Raw genomic sequence first — 27696 nt, 5'->3', positions numbered from 1 at the left:
ATTAATATTTGCCTATATTATATTTGGATGGATTGTAATCCAACTCATTTTTTTAAAATCCATATTCAATCCATCTAAATCCAATCCAATCCAACCATTTGCTACCCCTAATAATAACAAACTATTAATTCAAATTAAATGTTATAATCATTGTTTGATTTAATTGTACATCATAACAAACTGTTGTTATTTCACATCTCTCCTGGTGAATTTCGCTCGCCACTTTCGTTCTCTCCCTCGCCTCGCTTGCTTTTATATAACACAAATGTATAAAATATGTTTGTATTTGTATAAAGCGAGAGAAAATTGTATATATATATATTTTCGTTCCCTTCTCTCAGATCTCGCTCGCCACTCTCCTATATTTAACTCGCTCACTCGCTTCTCTCAGTTTATACAAATACAAATGTATATATTGTGTTTGTGTTTGTATGAAGCGAGAGAAAATTGTATATACTAATACAAATACATATATTTTCGTCTTATACATTTATGATTATACTAATACGATCTTTCCCTATTTTGTTTTATTTTTCTCTTTTTTTGAGCACAAATTATATCTTTTGTATATATGTATACCAAAGTAGATAATATGATTGTTTTTTTTGTATATCTATAACAACATTATACAACTCCTTTCTTTTATATATATTTATATTTGCTATGAATTATAATTATGCAAACTATACCAATAATATATACAATTTTTTTTTATATATTTACTATAAGCGAAAGTTACTATTTCTTCAGTTTAATATAACCCAAATGACCCGAAAGGAAAGGGATAAAAAAAATAGTGAACGTGGAAAAGAGCGCCACGAGGCAAAAAAAGATTGGATAAAATGATGAAAAGGAGGCAGAAATAGCGCCGGTGACTGCGAGGAAGCAAACAAGAAAGAAAGAGCAATGACTTGTCTGTTAGAACCGCCTTTTCGCTGCTTACCACCCTTTTCTCCTCCTCGTTTCCGCTGTTTCGCCGCCCCTCGAGCTCAACCTCAGCCGTCGGAACCGGACACTGAAACCCTTGTACTGCCGCTTGATGGCCCAAAAGAACGCCGGGAAATTGTCCGACTCGCTTGGGAGAAGCTCGTCCGATGGTCTCGTTCTTTGCAGTCTAGAGCTAAAACTGACGTCCTTGAACGTACTAATAAGGTCATTACTCTTTAACTTACTTGAACTCCTTCTCCGCATTTTTCACTGACGTCATTGCAATGTGGCATTTTGCTGTTGTCTACTTTGTGGGATGTTGCGAATTAGATTTTCTTTTCGCTACTAGAATTTCGATGCCTTTGACGTCTTTATGTTATGCTTCCGCATTGTAGTTTATGCGCATCGTAAATTGATTAGTTTACCATATCAAATTTGCTTAGGGATAAGGTTTGTGTGCTTTCTATTTCGGTCTGATTAGAAATGAATTATTGATGCTCCCCCTGCAGAAAGAAAGAGAAGTTGAAAAAAACTTTGTTTTTAAGTTTGTTGTTTTTCTTCCTTTCCCCTTTTTGGTGGTTGTTGGGTTGGGTGAATTAAATGTTTGTGCTGATTGATACAATGTGTAATGTCCTTGGGCCCTAGATAGTGGTACTTGGAGGTGGATCTTTCGGAACAGCAATTGCAGCTCATGTTGCAACGAGAAAATCCCTGTTGGAAGTGAATATGCTAGTAAGAGATCCTCAAGTTTGTCGATCGATAAATGAGGAACACCATAACTGGTGAGTTTCTGCCTTTAATTCTGGTCTTGGATATACTTTTAGGCTTTTAACATAACCAAACTCATACACATCGCCTGGACCTAAACTCCCAGCCAATTCTACTCAGTCCGTTCATTTTGTGCTTCATAACCTTTTTCCATCTCTTTTGCTCCAGTAAGTATTTTCCACAGCACGAGCTACCAAAAAATGTCATTGCCACTACTGATGCAAAAGCTGCTCTGCTAGGTGCAGATTTTTGCTTCCATGCTGTACCTGTTCAGGTATATTGTATGTTTTCTTTAGTTCATTGTTTGATTTTACTAAGATAGACTATGCTTGGAACCATGGAAGCAAACTTACTCTCTCATGTCAAGGTCCTTATTTGCTTGGATTTGCAGCTAAAGTTTGTCCATTTGTTCTGATTTGGTTGATCTCTTATATTTGCAACTAGTTTAACCTTTAAGGAAGGTAGTGCATTTACCAATTATATCTTTTTGCAGTTTAGCTCATCATTCCTTGAGGAAATTGCAAACTATGTTGATCCAGGCTTGCCTTTCATATCTCTTAGCAAGGGTTTAGAGCTAAACACATTAAGAACGATGTCTCAGATAATTCCCAAAGCACTGAAAAATCCTCGCCAACCCTATGTTGTTCTATCTGGTCCTTCCTTCGCACTAGAGCTGATGAATAAACTACCAACAGGTTGTTTGAACTGTTTTAGAATTTATTTTGCCATTGCTTGAAGTTCAAAAGTAATCTTTCTTTGCTTGTGCAGCACTGGTAGTGGCTTCAAAAGACCAAAAGATAGCAAATTCCGTCCAGCAACTTATGGCTTCTAAAAATCTGAGAATCAACACATCAAGGTATTTCATTCAGTAGTATGAGCAGAAACATTGATTCCAAGTCTATCATAGAGAATTACCACTCAAAGCTAGGGAGCTTTTTGACTCTCCCTTCTGTCGTATCATATCTTGAAGGGAAGCATGATAATGTAGTGATCTAACAGGATCTGTTTGATGCATCTCCTGCTTTCGATTTTGGATGGGTTTTATGGATCTTGGAAGATCATCAGCAGGAAAAAAAATTCTTTTGTTTTGTACTTCAAGAAACATTTTGAAGAAAAATTATTTCAGTTCGATTTTTTCAAAGAAGGAAATTGTTAAAATTCTGACATCTTTTGTCTGATTAGATCTCCTCTGTGTCATGTTAGTTGCATTTTTGGACTCAGAATCATATACTCTCTCCATTTCAACTTCTATGACGTAATTTGATCGGACACGAAATTTAAGAAGGGAAGATTTATGTAATCTGTGATCTTAAACATGTTAGTTATTGGCTATAAGACTTTTGAATCTTGTAGTTTTAAACATAGCTATAGAAGTTCTTTGACTACTATGTGTAGAAGTGGCTGGAGTACCTCGGACACCTTTGGAGGGAGGGAGGGAGGGAGGAGAGTACAAAGCTAACATTTCTAAAGGTTTTGCAGTTCAAATGCTTGCTTGTAACTCCCGATCTTACAGTGATGTTACAGGGGTTGAAATTGCAGGTGCATTGAAAAATGTGTTGGCAATTGCAGCTGGCATTGTGGAAGGACTAAATCTTGGTAATAATTCCATGGCTGCACTTGTTTCACAAGGGTGCTCTGAAATTCGATGGTTGGCAACAAAGGTTAGTAGGCCTCCATCACACCTTAGAAGTTTCTGCATTTTCCGTTTGCTAATTTTCTGCAGGACTCTCAAGCTATGTTGCTCAGACTCTCCAAAAATGTTGCTGCACCCGTTTCAGATCCTCCAAAAACGCACTACTTTTGGAGAATCCGTTACGTACCCATCAATAATTTTGAAGAGTCCTAGCAACATAGCTCTCAAGCAGCTATATGACTTGTTATTGTAATTTAAGCTCCGAGCAACATAGCTCTCAAGCAGCTATTTGACTTGTTATTGTAATTCAAGCTTTAATTCTGAGTATGAGATATTAGGCACTGCTACAGAGATTTCTCCTTCTTCTATTCCCATGTATTGCGCTGCTTGGTAGCTCCTCTAGGAGATCCTTTAGTGTATCAAGTCCATGTGGTCATACTTCCTAAAGAATGTGTTTTTGAGCTGTCAGCTTGATAATCTCTATCTTAAAATGCTGGTTGACACTATTCTCTTTCCTTTTAAGATGGGTGCAAAGTCAACAACATTAACTGGTCTATCAGGAACTGGAGATGTTATGCTTACATGCTTTGTGAGCCTTTCAAGAAACAGAACAGTTGGAGTTCGTCTAGGATCAGGCGAAAAACTTGACGATATACTTAGTTCAATGAATCAGGTTCAAAAAATTGAGTTGCTGTATCATTTTTTGGCTTTGTCTGTTCTATCTTCTTAACAGCAACTACATATTTAGGTAGCTGAAGGTGTTGCAACAGCTGGAGCTGTGATTGCTTTAGCACAGAAGTACAAGGTCAAAATGCCAGTTTTAACTGCAGTTGCAAGGATTATTGACAATGAATTAACACCCACAAAAGCTGTTTTTGAATTGATGAACCTCCCTCAGGTTGCTCCCACTATTTGCATGCTTTATGGTCAATTACCAAAAGGGACTTTGTCGTGACAATGTGACTCTAGAAACAATTTCATACGATCTCTATTACTGACTATCAGTTGTTTTGATTTTAATTTGAAGGTTGAAGAAGTTTAAAGAAGCAGTGGTGTTAGAAAGACTAATAGTTGCTGGATGACAGCTGAACATGTATATACAAATTGTGACTGGCTGGCTTAGTTTGCTGCTTGAGGCTCACAATCAACAAGTTGGATAATGATGGTCACCTGTTTACAGGGCTGCACAGTGCTGACAATCTCCAAGTTTATGGCGATGGAATCTGTCTGAGTTCCTTTTTACCATGTTATTAGTTACACTTGCCCAAATATGCCTATGATAATTTTGGTGGAAGCTGCAGCTTGTAATTAGATATAGTCATCAATATAACAACACCAATCGAGTGAATGTATTAGTTCCATTTTTGTAATTTGATAGTGAGCTAATGAAACTGTAAAAACAGTACGGCAAATATAAAATTTAGTACGTATTTGTTTTCCCTAACAGACCTCTTTGTTTATTAATTCTTGGGTTGTTTTCTCTTTTCTTCTTTATTTGGAAGAGGCTGGAGTGTATCCAGATGTTGCAGTACATTGTATTCGGGTGAGATAGTAGCCACTTTTAGCCTTTTTATTTGAACGTAACTAAATCTCAACGCTAAATAGTTAATGTTGTTTGTTTTTAATATCTAAATGTGAATATGAAATAAACATTAAATTAATAAAATATCATAAAAATTTCATTTCAACAAAATATATCACTTTTGATTAAAAAAAAGTTTTAAAAGTTTTAATAATCATGATTTGGAGTATAATTTTTTTCATTCTAAAACCCTGATAAACACCAATACACCAACAGTGTTATTGACACAGTCAATACAAGAAAATTATTAATCATATATTATTATAAGTGGGAAGCTCCTAACTTAAAAGTTGAATTATCATTTTGTCCATATTTTATTCCTAAATTAAATTAAATATTAATATATAATTAATATTAAATAAGCATATTTAAATACATGCATCTAGACACAATGGTTTAAATTCTAATTATTTACATACTAAGTAATAATTATATTATATTATACTAAAAATAAGAAGGTGTAAAGTCAAACTTTTAAAGACAAAAATATTTTATAGAAAATTGTTAGAAATTATTTCATAGGAAATTGTTAGGAATTACTTTTTTTAAAAAATAAAAATTATCCATTCTTTCTCTATAATTAATGTGATTAAATGATTAAATTTGTTATCCTCTCTCTTTAGTTAGTATAAATAAATGTATTGAATTATTAGTAAAAACAATTACCTTTCCCTCTACCCAATGTCTAAGATCACTTAACTTCTGAAAATTAACTTAAACAACTCTTCACCATTTCATCTCATCTAATGAATCTTTAGCTATATATATGTATCATGAAAAAATAATTTTTCTTTACCACTTGCTTCATGTTGATGTGAATCATCAGACAATTTTCAGGTACTTTTTTTTTTATTTTGAAATATTAATATTTGTTGATCCTCATTAGAATGATATTTTGTATCATAAATTTTATCTTTACCATTTTAGATTTTTTTTTGTTACGGGAGAAAAAAAACTCTACTCCTTGTGTATTTCTTTTCACTATATATATTGTTATAATAAAAGTTTTAAGAAGGATATGAATGTTTTATTTATTCTTATCTGTTTAATTTTTTTGTATTCTTTACCGATTATACTTCTTTAATATAATCTTCTATGAAATTATGAATGCTATAAGTCTATTTTTATTAGTGCTGAAATTACTAATTTAAGACATTTAGATTCGTTTTTAAATGTACTTTTATAATATTTATTTACTTTTAACTTTCCTTACTAATATAGTTTCTTTAAGTAGCTATATATTTATGTACTTACTAATATGGAGCGTAATGAGAGATTATTAAGGATAAGTCATATAGATATATACATATTATTAGATGCTATAGTAATATAATTATTTTTCCATATTTCTTGCTTGATACTCAATGTACTATTCGATTATTATGAATTTTATTTAATTAATGAAATATAAATTAGTAAAACTAATATTTCTAATTTCAACATTATATAATAATTCAACTTTATAATAATTATATGGGACAAACGTGCAATGCACGTTTCTGAAACTAGTATAAAAAAACTTGAAAGGATTTATAAAAACTTACCAATTCAAGAGGAAAAGATGGTGTTTGATTGAGAAAAGAGAGAAAGAAAGATTTTTGTTATGAGATAAAAAAATAAGCTTAAAGCAGAGAAGCAATGTTATTATTCGATAACTTATTAAATGAGTCTGAATATTATTAAGAGTCTCCTACAAATTTGATTCATTCAGACCTCTTCAGATCCATTAAGAGATTTTTTTAAAAAATAAAACAAATTAACTTAATGGGCTGAATCTGAATAATTCAGATTCAGGCCTAAAAACAAAACAAACTTAATAGGTTGAATCTGAATGATTAAAATTTAAACCTCCATTAAATGCAAACAAATAAGAGGTTGATTAAATAAGAGGTTAATCAGGATGATAATAGAACTTGTTGAAGCAAAGTGCTTCAGCATTTTAACATGAAATGAATAACTCATGTGAATTTCTAGATTGTATTACTCCTATTATTGAGTGGCATCTTATGCTTTATTATTACTCATATGAGTTAATGGTAGAATATGGCCATAATTTTCCCTGCAACTCCTATTACTTTAACACATTTTTGCATTCATTATTCCATATAACTTATGTAACCTTAAATTCATTTATTAACCCAATATTCTACCACAGGATCTTCATATTCACCGCAAATAAGAATTCTTCACCTATAAATAGTGTTGATCTTAACCTAGTAGAACGAGAAATGAACAAGAGAAAGAAGGTAGAAAAGATGAGAAGTACTATGTTGTGTTTATATTGAGATTAGTGTACTGAAAGAGAGTTGAGACAAAAAAACAATATTCTAGGTCTTGGACTAATTCATTACACAAAAGAGAATAATTATATGTTGAAGGAAAGTGTTCTTTTTGTGGAGCTTTGAACGCTTCAACTAATTTGGAGTTGTACGACATTGTTGAGTTGTTGTATGCCGGAGGGGACTAAGTTCTTAGTTTTTTTACTATGCTACAGGACAATAAAGCTCTGTCATCAATGTGTAATAAGGTCTCACAGAATTCTTGATAGCTAGTTTGTCTGTGCTATCATGAGAACAGAAACATAGAAAATCATGAGCATGTACAATTTAAGAATGCTCTAAAATGTTTAAACACAGAAGCAATAGTAGTTTATTACAAATAAACAAGATGACCAGACAACACAAACAAACCGAAACAAGAAATTACTCGGTGTACAATCAAGCAATCAAAATATCGGAACCTGAAAGCAAAAACAGGAAACACAGAAGAGGTGTTGGCAGAAAAAACTTAAGACATCTGACAGGAAATACATCATGGCAAACCCGACCATTTAACGTTAGCTCGAAACTCTGTGTCTCTCTTGTACGTGAATTTCCTTCCTCTACTTCTCTAGTTTCCTGAATGAAACAACAAACAATGATGCTCAATAGACTTGTTAAAATTTCAATGATAACCCTTTATAAACCGTATTTAATTTGATTCTAGAGGCATATTCTGAATCTCTTTTTTGTAAAGCACAAGTTTTCTAAGAGTGGATCAATAAGCTTATAGAATTGTTCAGTCTTTATAAGAAAATTTTCATTTTGTACACTTATCAAAAAGAAATGATTACAGTTACTTGAAGTGTAGTAGAAGTAACCTCAACTTCGATCAATCTGTCATATGGCAAGTGGTCGGAAGCAATGCTCTAAGTTCGACTTGAACTTATCGTTATCCCACACTAATTGGCTCCACCATTCTGATGCTCCTCTTATTAGTTTGATGTTCTTGGAGGTTTGAATAGACAGAGGCAACTTCCTTATTTCATTGCACCTCATCAAGGTAAGTACTTCCAGGTGTTCCCACATACTCTGTTGCTCCCCCAAGTTTCCTAATTTTGTTAAGTTCTTCAACACTAACTTTCGAACTTTTGGAACGTCTGACTTGACAAGTGTTGCCTGACTAGAGCTGCGTTCCACGAACAACTCTACCAGCTGTTTACAAGAGGTAATTGTAATTTCTTCCAAGTGCTTGGGTATAGAAAAAGTGTTACCAACGCTAAAAAGACATGTTAAACTTGAACAATTAGACATATCTAGTTGGCGTAATTTAGAAAATCTTAGACCGAGAAGTTGACTGAAATCGGAAACACTCTTCAAACGATAAACATATTCGAGGTTGAGATATTCCAGATTCGGCAAAGGGTCAAATGTTCCACTTCCTTCTTCTGCTGGATTGAAAGAACAAGAACAACTCCTAATGTAGAGAGATTTTAATCCATCAAAATTGTTGTACACAAACAACTTCTTGAGACCCAAGCAACTTTGCAAGTACAAATGTGAAGCAAACTGCAACATGCCTGAGAGCTTTCCGTAACGAAAAATATCACTCCCCGAGATGCATATCGTCCTTGTTGACATGTTGAATGGTACATGAAATGGAATTTCCCCAACTTCAATGCGGAATCTTTTCAATCTACTCATCCAGGTGTGCTCTCTATTGAAAATCGACGAGCTATCCAATCGAATAAAAAGAGAAGTCAGATTGTGTAAAGATGATATCTCATCAAAAGAAGTCGCTCCAAATTTGGTGGAAGGGTGCACCATTTTACTCTCCATCATATTTAACATTTCAATGCTAGACAAGTTGAGGAAAAATTCTCGTCCGATGCCCTCCAAATCAGTTGCAGGAAGATTTAATAGCCGTAGATTTGTCAACTTGTCCATTCCTTGCGGCAGATGATGTAACCTTGTATTTTCACAATCGAGCAATAGCAAATTGCGAAGATTATTAATAGGTGGTAACTCTGTCAACCAGTGGCAATTTTTTAGTATTAGAGCATGTAGTTGATATAAACTATTGATGGAAGAAGGCAGTGATGTGATGCCAGTTTCACTCAGATTCAGAACTCTTAAGGCTGGAAATGCCAAAAAGAATTCATGTGGAATTTCCAATAGGCGATTGTTATCTTGTAATAGTAAAGTTGTTGTCTCTGGGCGTTCCATGATGTTATCAGGTAGACGTTGAACTTTGTTGCCTACGAAAGATATTCTCTTGACAGAATATGATACCCCAATTCCATCTTGAAAAACAGAATTGTGTTCAACCCCAAAGGACTTAGCTATCCATATAGAAACATCACGAACCACATCATGCATCTTCACAGAGTCCAAATTATGAATTTCTAGCAAGCAGGCATCCTTTAGAGTCTCAATCATTGTGATTCCGGTGTTGTAGACTTCTTCGTATGTGTCATGTTCACCAAGGCAATCCTCTGCCCACCAGCAGTTTATGAGTTCATCAGTTGGAATGAACGCGGGATATAAGGAGCAATACAAGAAACAATTTTGAATGTCACCTCTCTTTTTCTTCACGTGTTTGCTTCTTTGCTTCGAGGATAATTCAATATCCTGAGATTTTAAGGAATCAAAACTCCACTCGATGACCTTGTAAACCTTATCTTTTACATCTTCATTATGAGGTTCACACATCCTAAGTGATTCCAAAGCATCCTCCCAAAGCTCGACCCTTGTTTTCCCTCTCATAGATGTTCCAATAACAGTGACTGCTAAAGGTAAACCATCACACTCTCTTGCAATTTCCTTCGCCAATGGTTGAATATGCTCTAGATTGGCATGATCTCCTGCATTTTTGATAAACAGTTTCCAAGATTCATCCTCATCCAATGTGTACACCTTCATTTCGGCGTCTATTTTCATTTGCTTACAAACATCCAAAGAACGAGAAGTTATAATGACCTTGCTTCTTGAGGGATCGTCCAGTTGAGGCACACCTACATCATCCAAATCTATAGGTTCCCAAACATCATCTAGTATGAGAAGGAAACTCTTTTCTTGTTCGAGTCTTCGATAGATTTTGCTGGCAATACTTTTAACATTTCCCTCGCTATCTATCTTTAGGTTTAATCTGCTAGCTATTTCTGTTTGAATCGTTCTTATGTCTATTGGCGGTTTGGGCACTGTAACCCATAACACAACACCAAAAGACAGTTTAAAACTTGATACCTCATTCTTTAAGAGCTCATTGTTCAGATTATTCACCAATGATGTTTTCCCAACTCCTCCTGCACCCCACACACCAATGATGCATACCTGAAAGGATTCAAATACCACAAAAAATAATTTATCCGCTTGTCAAAGATGCAACAATGCTCATAACTCATATAGAAGAAATTTAGAAAATTAAAGAAAAAAGGACATAGGAGACTTTGATCATTCAGTCATAATCTCTTGACCTCAAATTAGTTAAGTTAAGAGTGTGTTTGGTATATTTCATGTCAAATAAGTCAATTTCTTATTTATTTTCTGTGTTCGGTAAGTAAACAAAAAATTGAACTCAATAACATTTATAAGTAGTCTAATAAAACACTATAGGAGTTGGAAGGGGCGGGAGGATACAATAAACATACAATGTCAATTATAGAACTTGCTTTCTGTACTTACATTAACAAAGTTATTTTCCTCACTTTTTGAGAACTTGTTTTTCTAGAGAAAATGGTTTCTTAAAATTTTGTTCAAGAACAATAAGAAAATGTTTTCCTCCACTTAACACACCCTAATATGTGTTAGGTATGAAGAAGATGCTTTCCATGAAAAATATTTTCTTGAAAAATAAGTTGTTTCTAAATTATTTTTTCATGTATGGTTGATGAGTGGAATTTTTTTCTAGTTTTTGGTTGATGAATGAAAAAATATTTTTCGAAAAGTATCTTTTATTTTGGCTAGAGAGTAGAAATGCTTTTTAGGAAATTTTTGACGTCGAAATCAACTCTAATAACTAATTTAGGACACAACCCCAACACCTGAACTAGGACATGACCTCAACAATCGATCCAGGATCCAACCCCTGGACCCGATCCAAGACTTGACCTTGACTCTCGACATTTGAAAAGGGACCCAACATGACCTCAAAATCCAAATCTGACACGACCCCGATAGCTGATGTAGGATTCAACCGACTTGGGACCTAACCCCTCTCCCGACCCAAAATTTGACATTCGAATTGGACTGAACCCTAACCCCGACACCTGACACTAATGACTAATTCAGGACTTGATCCTGACACACGACTTAAAACTTGACCTAAACTCGGGACCCTACACCCCAAATGAGACTCGACACTCAAATTGATACCTAATTGCTGAATTAACACCCGACCCCGATATCCAACTCGAATATTGACTATTGAACTGGGACCTAACTTAGGACCCAACTTACTAACCGAGACCTGACTTCCACACAGAGATCCAACTTTCAAATCGAGACCCAACCCTGCACCCGACTATGGACTCGATCACCATACCCGATGTGGGACCCAATTTTTGAATCGATATTCCACCCGACTCCCAACCTTGACTCTCGACTTGGGACTTGACTTCTTAACCAACATTCGGCCCAACTCCTGATCCGAGACCTAACTTTCAAATGAGGATCCAACCCTGACACCCGACCCTCGACCCTGAGATCGATTTAAGATCGAACATGACATCTGTATTGGGACTGGACCTTAACTCTTGACCTAAGACTTGACTTCTTAATAAGGACCAACCCTAACACTTGATGTGGGACATAATTTCGAATTGGGACCACACCCTAACACCTGACTCAAGATTCAATGCCAATACCTAACCTAGGATCCAACCCCGACTCTCGACTCAGGACCCTATACTGACACTTAATGTGGAACCCAACTCTGACTTCTGACCCCAACTTTTGAACCGGGATCTAATACCGATACCCAACCTCCATCCCGACACCTGACCTTTCGACCTAGATGATCGATTGGGGACTCAAATCTAACATCTCACCTGTCGACCCCGAAACTCGACTCTAACACCCACTCCACCCTGACACCTGACTCGGGACCTCATTCGAGATCCAAACACTTCCCAAAATATTTGAGCCTGCCAAACATGATAAATTGGAAAACTTCATACCAAACATACCCCTATCTCCACCTAACTACCTTAAGAAAAGAGTCAGTAGCACTCATATTTATAATAGAAAAAAAAAATCAACTTTTGTCTAGAAAACATTTTGACTATAAAATCTAATTAAACAGGAATCAATTAACGTAACAACTTCCAAATTCTACACAATGTAGGCTTATTAATCTTGATTTAATTCCAACAGTACCTTATTATCTTCTAATAGTTGTAGGATTTTGTGGAGATTTTTTGTTGCTGCTGACTGGCCTTCTATCAATGGTCTCTGCATGAACTTAACTTCTTTCATCTGGTAATTTTCTACCACCAAGTTGGATCCAAAGTTTTTTCTGACCTCTATAAGTCTGAAAAGTTGATCTTGGACAATCCGTGCTTGAGTGGAGACTTCCGAGCCAATAATGCACTTTGGACAACACTTGTATGTACACTTGTTCGCCGCTGCCATGCTTTCTTGCATAGTTTCCCATTCACTCTCCAGCTTGTGTACATCTTCGATCCACTGGATAACGTCTAGTTTTGATTTATAGCCATTTTTCTCATATCCTTCCACACTCTTTTTGATATCATCTCTAAACTTTGATAGCTTCTCCATTTCCTTCCTTAGATTTTCAAGCTTTGATGAGAAACTGGCGGTATGTTCAACATCAGGACAGATGCATTTACACACATTCTTTCCCACCTCAACAAAAAAACCACCTACAGCATTAAAAATTATTTCCATTGAACAATTTTGATCAGAATGCTAATAGAGAAGCTCTCAAAGATTATGAAATGAAGCCAATAAACTGATTTGTTTCCTGTTTGTTTGTTATAAGTAGAAAACTAATAAGAAGGCAGGACAATTGTTGTTAAAAGTCAAGGACTTAACATAATAACTAAAGTAGGCAACAGAATAAAAATAATCAAGTACATCCTCTGCACTACTTTAGGTAAACCGTCAACTCTTTGGACTGATTCAATATTCACAACTAAACTGTCTTTTGATATCTCATAATAGAGCTTTTATGAGAAAAATGATCAAAATAGTATTGTTGATCCCTGATATATAACGACTTATAGAAATGATATTTATTTTATGCTAAATGACTTATCACTCTAGTCTTGTATCAGTTCAAAGGGCGAAAACTCCTGCCTTCCCAACAATGGAGTTAGAACTAACTATGTTGAGAATATGTGTTAGGATATTATCAGTTAACTATTTTTAGAATTTCTAAATTATTTTATCAGAGATACTTGAATTTAGGAGTTATTCTTTAATTTGTTGTTTAAATTGTCACTGTAAATTACACAGGCATTTTCCTGGGGATTAGTATAAAAATTCGTAGAAAATCAAAAATTTCCATGTAATTCACAGTTTTCTTGTAGTGTTTACTGATAACTTAGTAACATTTTTTTTTCTATTTTTAGTTAGGAATTACATATATAAATGTATGCATCTGGATGATTAATAAAACAATTTCCTTTGATAATACTGCAATGTTTTTTTTATCTCAATCTATCTCTGTTATTTTCTTAATTTCTTTATTAAAAACCCAACAATTGGTATCTAGAGTCTTTTTCTTAGGGGAGTTGTGAGTAGAAAAATAGGGAAAAATGTCTGAAATATATTCGAACTTTGACCGAAATTATTGTAACGATACCAAACTTTAAAAATGATCTTTATCCCCGCACTATTTAATAGTGCATTTTAAAGGCATTTTAATAAAAAAATATTGCATAATTATAAATGGTGATGTGTCCATGTGGCCACATATATAACTTTAAAATACACTATTAAATAGTGCAGGAGGGTAAAAGGCCCTATATAAAGTTTGGTATCGTAACAACAATTTCGGCTAAAGTTAAAGTATTTTTCAAACTCTTTTTCCTAGAAAAATGGATTCCAAATATAGTGTTTCATGAATGATTCTTACTTTTTTATGATGAAATTATCAACTATGTACTGTGAGAATGAATTTTACTTGAAGACTCTTGATTTTTGGGAAGCCGTGGAAGAGGACTATGAAATTAATCCGCTGTCAATAATCTCACTGTGGCCCAAATCAAGAGTCACAAGAAAAAAAACACAAGAAAAAAAAACCTAAGTCAAAGGCAAAATCAGCGTTTTGTTTTTGTTGTTTCGACAACTGTTTTCACGAAAATCATGACTCTCAAATCACCAAAAGATATTTGAAATTATCTGAAGAAAGAATATTGTGGAGATGAAAGAATATGAGGAATGAAGTTATTAAATTTAATGATGGAATTCAAATTGCAAAGAATCAAAGTCAGAAACACTCAAGAATACTCTACTAGGTAAGATGACTAGGCACTGAATTTAAAGATACAAGTTTTATTGAAAAAATTCTTGTTACAGTGCCTGAAAGATATGAAATGTGTATTACAATCTTTAGAACACACAAGATTTATCCTAAATTACCTTGGCAAAATTGTTAAATTCTTTGCAGGCACATGAACAAAGGAGACTTACGAGACAAGATGACATGGTTGAATGAGCATTAATAGTCAGCCACAAAATTCAAAGCAAGGGCAAATTCTTGAAGAATTACCCATTTTATCAGCATTGTGGCAAAAATGGACATGTTGAAAAAGACCAGATGCACAATGCAAGAACTGCAAATAACTTGGTCATGAAGTTGTGATTTGCAAAAGCAAATTTTAAAATGATGAAACAGTTGACCAAGTCACTACTGAAGAAGATTAAGAAGAAGAAGAAGAAGAAGAAGAAGAAGACCAATTATTTGTGACAACTTGCTTTTCCAACCAAAATTTCTGATTTTTGGATGATAGTGATTGTACAAATCATATGACATATGAAAGAGATCTTTTTAAAAAGTTCATTCCTACGGAAAATAAGAAAGTCAAAATCAAAAATAATGATTGTATTCCTGCAAAAGAAAAATGGTCTGTGCCAATTAAAACAAATTCAGGTACAAAAATAATTTTAGATGTTCTTTATGTTTGTGATATTAATAAAAGTTTGTTTAGTGTTGGTCAGTTAATAGAAAAAGTATTTAAATCATTATTTGAAAACAAATATTATCGAAATTTTACAAGTTGAAATGAGAGGTCAAAACTTCTCATTTATTTCAAAAGAAGATGCACACAAGCCTTGCAAAACAAAGGGTGAATTAACAGATTTGTTCACAAGGTCAAATTCAGATAAGACTACAATCTATAATTCTTGATCCAAGAAGGAATGTTGAGAATATGTCTCAAGATACTACAGAAATAAATCGGTTAGCTACTTTTAGGATTTAAAATTATTTTATTAGAGTCCTACGTAATTTGAATTTAGGATTTTTTTATTTGTTATTTAAATTTTAGTGATAAGTTATTAGCATATTTTTCTATTTTTAGTTAAGAATTATATCTATAAATGTATGTCTTTGAATGATTAATAAAATAACAAAGAAGAGTCTAAAATACCCTTATAGTATTAGAATTGGTACAAAAATACCCTCGTTTATCTTTTGGCCTTAAAATACCATTGGGGATAACCTTTAGCGACCTATTTTGCCCTTTTGGCTAACAGACTACTAAGTTAATATATTTAATTATTTAATTTATTACGTGGCATGTTGTAATTGGTTAAAAATTTAATTAATTAAAATCTAATTAGTTTGACTCAAACCACCCTATCCACCCGGATCGACCCGACTCATCTTTCAAAATACCCAACCCATCCAAATAAAATATCCATTACCCATTTCTTTTTAAAAAAACCCTAAACATTCCCCCCAACATGTATCAACTTCAACATTACTGCAACTATCAAGCTTGCAGCACCAATTAAAACACTAAGTAGCCATAGTTTCCAGCTGAGCGGTGTAGTGCTTGCCAACGTGCCTAAGAACTCAACGATGATAACTTGGAAAACGACAGTGGAAGTTATGACACCTACGAATATCCAGCTTCCAAAAATGCGACGGAACATAGACTGTCAGCTGGAACTGCACAAACTTTTGGATATTGGGGGACTGATGTTGGGGGAAATGTTTAGGGTTTTTTAAAAAAAGAAATGGGTAATGGATATTTTATTTGGATGTGTTGGGTATTTTGAAAGATGGGTCGGGTCGATCCGGGTGGATAGGGTGGTTTGGGTCAAACTAATTAGATTTTAATTAATTAAATTTTTAACCAATTACAACATGCCACGTAATAAATGAAATAATTAAATATATTGACTTAGTAGTCTGTTAGCCAAAAGGGCAAAATAGGTCCCTAAAGGTTAACCCCAAGGGTATTTTAAGGCCAAAAGATAAACGAGGGGTATTTTTGTACCAATTCTAATACTATAAGGATATTTTAGACCCTTCTCCGATAAAGTAATTCTCTTTGATAATACTGCAATATTTTTTCTCTCAAAATCTTTCTTTGTTATTTTCTTAATTTCTTTATTAAAAACCAACAAATCAGGGATTTTGTATATAACAACTTAATGTTAGGACTGCAATAATTAGGTGTCGGAAACTAGTAGAGCGAATTTTGGAAGACCACGAATAAGAAACAAATCAGAATTATATCAAAAGACACAAATATTTAATGTGGTTCCATCAATCGACCTACATCCACAAAGAAAATAAGCAATGTATTATAAATATGAGAATACAAAATATAGAGAGAAATAATTTCAACCAATTCACTAGAAATACAAAGAGGTTCAAAATTCTCACATAACCAAAACTGTAAAAATCTCTAAGACTACATTATGAATGCTTAGAATAAACGGAAAATGGCCTAAAATACCCTCGAAGTATTGAAAATGGTACACAATTACCCCCATCCACCTATTAGCCCCCAAATACCCTTCACATCCACCTTTGGGTCCAAATTTACCCCTTCATTAACGGACCAAAATTAAAAAAAATTAAATTGTAATTTTTAATTACGTGGCACTCAACCATTGGTTGTAATTTAATTATTTAAAATAATTTAAAACCCACCCATTACCCACTCAAACCCGCCCCACTTACCCTATTTAAAAAAACCCATGTAACTAAAAAACCTAAAACTTTATTCCTCCAATTTTCACAAACCCACACTCGTTCATTCCTCCAATTTTCACAAACCCACGCTCGTTCATTGTCTTCTTCTTCTTCTTCATCATGAAGAAAATGTCAGCTTCTTCTTCGATTTCTTCCTCTGAAGAACTTCAATCTCGTACATGTAAGTGTGAATTTTTGGCAAGATATTATACTGCTACAACTCTTGAAAATGGTGGGCGTCGATTCTACAGATGTGGTCGTGTTGGGTCGAATTCTTGTGGTTATTGGAATTGGATTGATGACAAACTTCCAAGTCATGTGTCAACCATGATTCATAATAAAAAAGTTGAATTGAATTTAATTCGGAAAGAAAAAAAATCATTTGAAGAAGATTGTGGAGGATATGGGTGGCATTGTAGATTCTTATTTGAAGGATATGACTGCCGATGAAATGTCTGATTTGAATGATATGAATGAAAATGAAATTTCTGATTTGACGAAAGTTTCTGCCTTGAAGGGAAAAATATCAAATTTGGAGTTGATGGATAAAGTTGAGAGTTCAAAGATGAAGAAAGTATCTAGCTTGGATGAAAAAGTTTCAAAGTTAGAGTTGAAAGTTCATAAATTGATAAGTTTGCTTGCAGTTTCTTGGGCTATTATTCTTGGTTTTGCAGCTGCCAAGATGATTTAGTGTAGTGCAATTGTTTGTGTTAAGTTAGTGAGCTGCATTTTATTTTGATTATTTGTGAAGATGATGTTGGTTGTTGTTGTGTCTACTAATGAAGAATTATGCAATATTGTTATTACTAATGATACATTGGTGTGTGCATTTTCTGGCAAAGCTACATTTGTTTTGATTGTTATGTCTACTACTTCATTGTTAATTTCTCATCAATTTGGCAGTAATTCAGTGATTGTTGCTTCCTCTGTTCAAAGGTGAAAGATATGAATTTCACATAAACTTGTGACTTAGGGTTGTGGTAATCAGAGGCTAAATTGTTTTGCCTTGCTCTAATTTTTTGCTTTCAACCCCCACATGAAAATTGTGAGAAATCACAGATTGGTTTACACTCTTTTTATGATGGTAGAAACACATAATCAACACCAAGAGTAATGGAGCAATCAACAGCTCAAACATAGCGACATAAAACATTTGTTGACTATCACTACCATCTATTTCAGGGTTAATGCCACAGCTTAATGATACCTAATTAAATAAGGACTCTATCTGTTGGAAATCTGTCAAAACGCGGCTGGGTCGACGGACCACGCGACGGATCGTCGTGGTCACGACGGACCGTCATCGATTCCGTCGACCCATACTTGTGAAATTTCTTCTGCTGCTCTCCTTATTACCCTCGACGGTAGGTATGACGGATCGTCACAGGCACAACGGTCCGTCGAGGGTCTCTGTTCCAAAATACTTGAACTCTTGGAATTCGAGTACTGGGACTACTTCTCTGATCTTTATGATGAACCAGCAGGACGGACCGTCACGGATACGAAGGTCCGTCACACACGGAAAATTTCTCCTGCTGCTCTCTTCATTATCCTCGACGGCAGGTAAGACGGATCGTCACAGGCACAACGGTCCGTCGAGGGTCTCCGTTCCAAAACACTTAAACTCTTGGAATTTGGGTACTTGGACTACTTCTCTGATCTTCATGACGAACCAGCAGGACGGACCATCATGGATACGACGGTCCGTCATGCACTCCGTAACCCCACACCAAAATTTTCCATCTTCAGCAGCTGCACTACGATGCCACCTACTGACTGAACGCATAGCTATGGATGTTAGGAACACTAACAACTCAAGTATTGAAGAAGCCAAAAAAGAGTAATGGTGCTTCCTTTCCAGCCACTGTCCTTTGCATTTAATAATATTTTAATGTACACTAAACAACTCTGCCATTTAATCATACAACTAACTCATTATTTCAATACATTTTCCAGCTCAAATGTTGGACCTGAAAATAAAACAATCGAGTGAAGCATCTCTAAAAAAATACTATGGTCTGCTCATCAGTTCCATAGACCACGAAACTGCAACAGTTCCACAACCACAAAGTTTCAACAGTTCCACAAAACCACCAAATAATAGAATGCATTCATAAAATTTTCAAGTCACAAAATATTTGCAGCCCACAAAACATTATCAATCAAATTTGTAATGCTTGACCCTCCAAAAATAGCAGTTTAAGAAGTTCCATTGTGCCATTACATACTAAACAAAAACTTTAAATCAATACTTAGCAACTACTTTCTAATGTTTGCCCCTCTTTGCCTTAAGCTTGCCAATCTTTTTTTCCTTGTCTTTTTTTCAACTGACTTGAGGTCACACATGCTTTGCCTTTCCAAGTTAGCTTTTTTGGTGAGTATGGTAAATTAGTAGGGACAACAACACCATTTTCATCACCCTTAAAACTAATCATTCTTGAACCAATTGGTTGTTGTAGAATCTTCTTCATTTGAAGTCTAGTTTTTTCTTTAGATATCACTCTAGGTGCAAGGACCGTATCCTCATCCTCAGATTCAATACCGTCTTCAACTTCATCCTGATCAACAATTGCAATCAAAGGTGCAATAACTTTTTCTTTTCCATCGTTTTTAGACCTCTTTGGTAGTGCATCAACTTTGTCCTTTGAAACATTTTTCTCTTTGATTTTGAAGGACCAACAACTTCATTGAATTCTTCACTTGATTGATGGCTAGTTTGTCGACTAGAAGATGCAACAAATTCAAGAGTTGGCATCAAGATTGGTTCATCTGGGAAGCTGTAAAATTTGTCAAAGTGTAAGATATATAATTATACATTGGAAGTAATTAAAAATTGATAAAACATGACTTACTAGGGGACATCTTCTGCGACTATGACCTACAACACTGCAATTCTCACATCTCATTTGCAATCCTTTTCTACTTTTCGACCATAATCCTTCCCTTTTTCTTGCCTCATCTTTTTTCCCTACTCTCTTTAATTTTGGTCTACCAACCAATTTATGAATTTGTGGTGGTTGCATAGCTTGAGAAAGATCAATTTTCCAGAATTTCTCACCTCTAACAGGTTGAATTTTAGGCTGGTATACAAGCAAGTAAGCTTCTTTAGTATACCACCAATGCATCTCATTCAGTGGCTCTATTTTATCATGTTCTAATGCTTTAATAGCATGAGGACATGGTATTCCTGTCAAATCGCATGTCCTACAAGTACACTTCTTTCTAGCAAGATTCACAACATGTGTATCTACACCCTCAACCACCTCATATCCTAAGTCTCCATTAGCAACAACTTGACAACCTTGAGCAATCATTCTGAAATCATGATACAGATCCACAGAATATGGACTATACTCTTCCGTCCACTTCTTACCCTCTTCTTCAAGTTTTTTCAACCTTTTCATAACCTATAGATAACAATGAAATATATAACATGTACATGACATATATAATTTATACATGTACACCTACATATTACTATCATATTAAACATTAATAGATGTTATCATATAGTTATATAAAATAGCGGCAATACCTTAATTCTAATGTCTTCCAGCATCTTGATTATTGGTTTTGCCCTTGCTTCCAAAATTCATTTGTTGAAAGACTTAGTAAAATTATTTTCACAGGAGTAGTTTTTGCAGACAGTGTTAAAAAAGGCCCTGCACCAATGTTGTGGTGGATAATATAAAAGACTTTCGACTGCTTTTTTCGACACAGAACCCATGGACTTTAATTGGTCTTCAAATTCCTCTCCATATGTACTCCAAGCAGACCACTAAAACATCTTTTTCATCTATACACCACTCCAAGACTTAGACCAATTGGTTTCTATGTGTTTTGCACACCATCTATGTTGTGCTTTTGGAAGCAAAGCACTAACAACACTAATCAAGCCCTGTAACAATAAGAAAAAAAAAGAATAGAATAGCTTAAAAAAATTCAAGTGTATACAATAACTATAAATAAAAAACTGTCAACCACTTGCAAAATTACCTGTTGCATATCAGACATTAGTGTCAATCCTTCACCATCTGCCACCCCCAATGAGTTCCTCAGCAACTCAATGAACCATTTCCATGTTCTAATAGTTTCTCTATCCACTACTGCCCAAGCAAGTGGATAGAAATGCTTCATTGAATCTTGACCAAGTGCGACCAATAAAATTCCCTTGAACTTGCCTCTTAAAAAGGTGCCATCTAACCCTATAAATGGTCTCAAACCAGCTCTCCAACCACTTTTCAAAGCCTGAATACAAATATACATTCTCAAAAATTTTCTTTGTCCATGTTCCAACAAAGCCTCTTTGGATATGTTTATAATTACATCAGTACCAGGATTACTGTCCCTTAACTCTTGAGCATAACACTCCAATTTATTGAAATCATCAACATAGCTACCATCTAGTTTTTCCAATACAAGTCATTTAACCCTCTTCATTTTTGAATAACTAATATTAAGGTTAAAGTTATCATCTACAATCTTTCTCATTTCAGTCACTTTGCAGTTAAGATCATTTTGGACCCTATTCTTAAAGTAGTGTGCTAGAGCTTGTTGAGTAGCTCTTCTATTCTTGAATGCTTCTGGACATGTATGTTTTGTTTGCAAAGTCTTAATTTCAAATCTTTGCCCTTTCTTAACTTCATAAATAAGACACACAAAAGGACAACCAACAATACATTTATATCTAACTCTAACATAGTCACTCTTGTCAACTCTAAGGGCAACCTTCCTAGCAATTGAGTAGTAACTTACAACCCTTTTAGCTTCATCAAGGTTCTTAAAACTCATACATTTTTCCAACTCTTTAAAGTTGTCAAGTTGATCATTAATTTCTCTTTTCTTTTCCAACCTAAAGGATTCCAATTCTTCACTATTGTAGTCACTTGGATAAGGCTCATTTTCATCATTTTCTTCCTCACTTGATTCACCTTCAGTTGCAACATCTATTCCAGCATTCACTGTGACTAGATTAGGTTCATTCACCGTGACTAGATTAGGTTCATTTTCATCATCTTCTTTGACTAGGTATGGTTCATCATTGTGGCTGATGTCAATAGCTGGAACAACATCATCCCCCTCATCTACAGCAAATAATTCAAGTACACCAGACTTAATAGACAGTGCTGTCTGTATTGTTCTTATGCCAGAATCCCCCTCAATCAAATAATACCTCCCAGAAGGTCCTTTGAGTAGAAGTTGTTGGACCTTACTAAAACCTAACTTTTCATGGAACTCTTCACATATGTCTATATATGACAATAAATCTGGATCATACTCCTTCCAAACACGAGTGAATTTTTTAATGTAAATAACATTAGGTGTCAGTACCCACTTGCCCCCATAATAGAATAATAGGTCCACCTTGTCAACCATTCTTCAAGAAAAGGACATTATAGACAAAAAAAAGAAGAGAAAAGGGCCATATTAGACAACAACAAATATTTAAAAAAACAGAGGAATCTACCAAGAGTAAAAGAATAGGGACCACATGCTTCAAAGTAAAACTTCGCATACGCAAAAATATATAATATAATACCTAAAATCTAAAAAAATGGACCACTTAATAATAAAATATTTCATACCTAACAATAGTAAAGGCATATCTGACTAACACAAATTGAAAAGTATTATGAAATAAAGGGAGAAACGACGAGTAAAGGCAGACTAGAACAAACTTGAGACAACAATAAAAAAATCGTACTCAAAATCAACATAATAACACACAACACTAACATAAATAGACAACACTAAACAAAATTGTAGTATCACCATAAGTAATTGTCAAAAAAGCACAGAATACACGAAAAATTAACATAAATAGAAATCGATTCTCAAAACAAGTAACATCGATTAAAACCTAAATCCTAACTGAAATTTCGAAGTGCACAAAAGTTCTTACTTGAGTTCAAGTCGAGGTTGTGAACGAATTTTCTTCAAGTTGCAAGATGAAGAAGAAGAAGAAGACAATGAAGACGAGCGTGGGTTTGTGAAAATTGGAGGAATAAAGTTTTAGGGTTTTTTAGTTAGATGGGGTTTTTTAAATTGGGTAAGTGGGGCGGGTTTGGGTGGGTAATGGGTGGGTTTTAAATTATTTTAAATAATTAAATTACAACCAATGGTTGAGTGCCATGTAATTAAAAATTATAATTTAATTTTTTTAATTTTGGTCCGTTAATGAAGAGGTAAATTTGAACCCAAAGGTGGATGTGAAGGGTATTTGGGGGCTAATAGGTGGATGGGGGTAATTGTGTACCATTTTCAATACTTTGAGGGTATTTTAGGCCCTTTTCCGTAGAATAAATATAGAGTCCTAAACTTCTACAAGTAATGGACTAGTCCCGCCTAAATCTTTTCTTGGAAGGAAAATCTATTTATGCTAAAAAATTTAGGGCAAATAATACCCAACACTTAAAGTCAATGCTAGGATTTTAACTTGGCTTAATACATAAACACGACTTATAACTTGACGTCAACTGACAATTATAATCTTTAACTTTGAGTGTGCACAATTAGACAGTTAAATTTGTATAAAATTAAACGAATTAGATACATTCAACCTACGTAGCACCCTACATGACAATTTTGTGTCATATATGTATTATGACAATGTAAGACACATATGTCTACTTATTCAATTTTATACAAATTTAAGTGTCTTATATAGTTGTTTGGTAAAGTCAAGTTAAAGGTCATTTTTACTTTTATGGGTTCTAATTTTATAATGATAAATAACCAAGTTCTAAAGTTAATATTTGAACATATTTAATGGATTTATTTACACAAATTATTCTATTTGAACAAAGTCTAATGAGTTCATCCAAATACGCATGTTGCTACTAGCTCCGGCCTTGGAGAATATAATCAAATAATTTGTTTGTAAAGTCCTAAACTTTTGATGAGATGGCCATATTACATTGAAGTGCAGGGGAAGGAAGCAAGTTTAGCTTCTTCTCTGAGATGCTATGCGTTTCCTTTGCTTCAAATCCCGTCAATTTTCCACTATTAATGCTGTCGTGATAGTTAATTCCAGAATCAAAGCCTTCATCGAACAAGGAAACCATCTTCAAGCTCTGTTAGCTTACTCTAAAGAACCTCTTTTTCCTCTCCACACTTCAAAATTCACTTTTCCTCCTCTCCTCAAAGCTTGCGCCTTTCTTCCAAATCTTCAAACTGGGAAAATAATTCATGGCACAATCATTCATATGGGTCTTCACTATGATCCTTTCATTATCACTTCACTCATTAACATGTATGTAAAATGTGGCTCACTTTGTAATGCAGTCCAAGTGTTTGATTTTATTTCTCAATGTGAAGATTTCGATGGAGATGTAACTATATGGAATGCTATGCTAGATGGGTATATTAGAAATGGACTTACTGAGGAGTGTATGGGTTTGTTTAGAAGAATGCAAGAGATTGGTGTCAAGTCTGATGAATACTCTCTTAGTATTCTTCTGGGGTTGTTCAATGGTCGAATGGGGTTATCGAAAGCAAAAGAAGTTCATGGTTATGTTATTAGAAACTCATTTGGGCATGATCCTTTTGTGGTTACTGCGTTGATTGATATCTACTCAAATTGTGGTAGGCCAAAAGATGCTTGGTGCGTTTTTGGGAGTGTACAAGACAAGGATAATATTGTCATGTGGAATGCATTGATTAGGGGCTTATCGGAGAATGGATTATGGAGAAACAGCATGAGACTCTATTCTTTAGCTAAGGATAGGGGCTGCAAACTTATGTCGACGACTTTTTCTTGCACTTTAAAGGCTTGTGCTGAGGGTGAAGATATAGATTTCGGCAGTCAAGTTCATTCGGATGTTGTCAAGATGGATTTTGAGAATGATCCATATGTCTGTACTTCAGTGTTGTCCATGTACGCAAGGGTTGGACTGTTGGAAGAAGCAGACAGGGCTTTTAGTTCTGCATTAGATAAAGAAGTTGAGGTGTGGAATTCTATGATCTCAGCTTATGTTGGCAAGGGCAGAGGGGATGATGCCTTCTGTGTGTATAATGTGATGCGATCAAGAGGCATCCTTTCTGATTCTTTCACCTTGTCAAATATTCTTATATCATGTAGTATGACCGAATCTTATGATTTAGGTATTGCAATTCATGGTGAAGTGATAAAGAAACCAATACAGAATAACGTTGCGTTGCAAAGTGCACTAGTGACTATGTACTCAAAATGTGGAATGCTAAAGGATGCTCTTGACGTTTTCAATAGAATGGAGGAGAAGGATGTGGTCGCATGGGGTTCAATGATCTCAGGTCTCTGCCAAAATAAGAACTTCAATTTGGCACTGGAAATATACAAGGAGATGGAGACGCATAAGGTCAATCCAGACGCTAATATAATGGCAATGTTGATAAATGCTAGCGCAGGACTAGAAAGCTTAGAATTGGGTTGCAGTATCCATGCAATCACTGTTAAGAGCGGGGAGGAAGTAGATAGTTCAGTGAGCTGTTCTCTTGTAGATATGTATTCTAATTGTGGCAAGCCAGAAATGGCTGAAAAGATTTTTTCGGGTGTCCCCCATAAGAATTTAGTGGCTTGGAATTCCCTGATCTCTTGTTATTCAAAAAATGACTCACCAGAGCTCTCTTTAAATCTTCTTCCTCAACTTGTCCAACATGGATTGTATCCAGACGCTGTTACACTTACTAGTGCCCTTGCTGCTGTTTCATCCTTAGCAATACTGATTAAAGGAAAGGCAATTCATTGTTACCAAATAAGGCATCAAATTCTTGAAGACAACCAAGTGGAAAATGCTCTTATTGATATGTACATAAAAAGTGGATGCCTAAAGTATGCAGAGCGTATATTCCAGCACATGTCTAAAAGGAACTTAGTAACTTGGAATACAATGGTTGCAGGGTATGGATCTCACAGTGAGTGTATGAAAGCTATCAACTTTTTTAATGAAATGAGGAAATCCGGAGTGACGCCTGATGCTGTAACTTTCCTATCCTTAATTTCCTCTTGTAACCATGCTGGTTTCATTGATGAAGGCCTTAAACTATTTCACTTAATGAAATTAGAGTATGGAATTAAACCACAAATGGACCACTACATAAACGTGGTGGACCTTCTAGGCCGTGCTGGACGCTTGGATGATGCTTACAACTTCATACAAAATTTGGACGTGGAACCTGAGAGAGGGGTGTGGCTATGTCTTCTGTCAGCCTGTCGGGTCCATCAGAACGTGAAGCTTGGAGAAATAGCAGCCAATAACCTTCTGAAGATGGAACCAAACAGAGGAAGCAATTACGTTCAACTTTTAAATCTCTATGTGGAAGGTGGTATGAGGGAAGAAGCAGCAAGTTTGAGGGCTCTGATGAGGCAGAAAGGGTTGAAGAAGAACCCTGGATGTAGCTGGATTGAGGTGAAAAATGAACTTGAGGTTTTCTACTCAAGTGATTCATCCTCTACCAAGACAATTGAGATCTATGAGACACTCCAAGGTCTCAGAAGTATTATGAAAAAGAAAGGAGATTATGAGACTCAGGCAATATGAGATGAGAATAGGAATTTGCATCTCTTCCTTTACGAACACGGGCTTAAGGCTATGTTGCTCGGACTCTTAAAAATGCCAACGGGTGCGTGTTATATTCTCCAAAGTAGTGTATTTTTAGAGAACTAATACGGGTGCGACATCGAAGGTGAAGTCGGGAGCTTGCATTTTCAAAATGCCATCTTTGACTTGCCATGTTGAATATTTAAGACTTCTCATCAATCTTACATTTCACCATACTTAATAAAATACTGTTTTTGTTGTTATGAGGGTGCTATAACCTTATGTTTCTTTCTCGAAGCAGTAAAAAAAAAGAAAATATACAAAAACATATTCTTACCATAACGTTGGCGGTGGGAAATAGCGGGTAAAGTCACAAAACTCAACTCATTGTAATCGCAAAACCGTTGATTAGTAGATTTCATCGTTAAAGAAAAATCTAGTGATTATACTGTTTTAAAGAGTAGAGTAAAATTACTTAAATGCGACACACTGCTATTACTGTCGGTAAGATTTAGCAACTTTAGCAGGTAAAAATTTTAAAAATTGCTGTTATTAAATTGGCTTACTTCAATTTGAGAAATAAATTCATGACTTGTATTATTTATACTAGTTTCGGAAACGTGCGTTACACGTTTGTCCTATATAATTATTATAAAGTTGAATCATTATATAATTTTGAAATTAGAAATATTAGTTTTACTAATTTATATTTCATTAATTAAATAAAATTCATAATAATGGAATAGTACATTGAGCATCAAGCAAGAAATATGGAAAAATAATTATATTACTATAGCATCTAATAATATGTATATATCTATATGACTTATCCTTAA

The 27696-nt window shown here is 34.7% G+C and overlaps 4 protein-coding genes across 7 annotated transcripts; 2 read left to right on the top strand and 2 right to left on the bottom strand.

Moving 5' to 3' along the window:
- Positions 1-805: 805 nt before the first annotated feature.
- On the top strand, positions 806-4772 carry LOC101253092 (glycerol-3-phosphate dehydrogenase [NAD(+)] 2, chloroplastic). 2 transcript variants are annotated; one of them, XM_004240810.5, is made up of 9 exons: positions 810-1152; positions 1573-1709; positions 1864-1969; positions 2189-2390; positions 2464-2551; positions 3209-3356; positions 3852-4001; positions 4077-4226; positions 4356-4772. In XM_004240810.5, exons 1-9 carry the CDS (start codon positions 907-909, stop codon positions 4368-4370), a joined length of 1242 nt encoding a protein of 413 aa, XP_004240858.1. In that variant the 5' UTR covers positions 810-906; the 3' UTR covers positions 4371-4772. The 2 variants fall into 2 exon arrangements, with proteins under 2 accessions (XP_019070066.1, XP_004240858.1); XM_019214521.3 differs by lacking the exons at positions 1573-1709; positions 1864-1969 and having other exon boundaries at positions 806-1152.
- A 2720-nt stretch (positions 4773-7492) lies between these two features.
- Positions 7493-13075, bottom strand: LOC101252402 (disease resistance protein At4g27190-like). The gene is made up of 4 exons (XM_019214277.3): positions 12545-13075; positions 12217-12312; positions 8050-10501; positions 7493-7807 (listed from the first exon to the last, which is right to left on the bottom strand). Exons 1-3 carry the CDS (start codon positions 13073-13075, stop codon positions 8069-8071), a joined length of 3060 nt encoding a protein of 1019 aa, XP_019069822.1. The 3' UTR covers positions 7493-7807; positions 8050-8068.
- A 6373-nt stretch (positions 13076-19448) lies between these two features.
- LOC104647941 (uncharacterized) lies at positions 19449-23341 on the bottom strand. 3 transcript variants are annotated; one of them, XM_069299167.1, is made up of 5 exons: positions 23245-23341; positions 21339-22719; positions 20878-21240; positions 20195-20749; positions 19449-20119 (listed from the first exon to the last, which is right to left on the bottom strand). In XM_069299167.1, exons 3-5 carry the CDS (start codon positions 20899-20901, stop codon positions 20108-20110), a joined length of 591 nt encoding a protein of 196 aa, XP_069155268.1. In that variant the 5' UTR covers positions 20902-21240; positions 21339-22719; positions 23245-23341; the 3' UTR covers positions 19449-20107. The 3 variants fall into 3 exon arrangements, 2 of the variants coding, with proteins under 2 accessions (XP_069155268.1, XP_069155269.1); XR_011221728.1 differs by having other exon boundaries at positions 21339-23334; XM_069299168.1 differs by lacking the exons at positions 21339-22719; positions 23245-23341 and having other exon boundaries at positions 20878-21327.
- A 763-nt stretch (positions 23342-24104) lies between these two features.
- On the top strand, positions 24105-27123 carry LOC101252089 (pentatricopeptide repeat-containing protein At2g40720). The gene has a single exon (XM_004241044.3). It carries the CDS (start codon positions 24308-24310, stop codon positions 26858-26860), a length of 2553 nt encoding a protein of 850 aa, XP_004241092.1. The 5' UTR covers positions 24105-24307; the 3' UTR covers positions 26861-27123.
- Positions 27124-27696: the final 573 nt, after the last annotated feature.

This window comes from Solanum lycopersicum, chromosome 6 (assembly GCF_036512215.1).
Source record: "Solanum lycopersicum chromosome 6, SLM_r2.1".
NCBI lineage: Eukaryota > Viridiplantae > Streptophyta > Magnoliopsida > Solanales > Solanaceae > Solanum > Solanum lycopersicum.
Note: the sequence above shows the minus strand (reverse complement) of the source record. Positions and strands in the feature narration are given on the sequence as shown.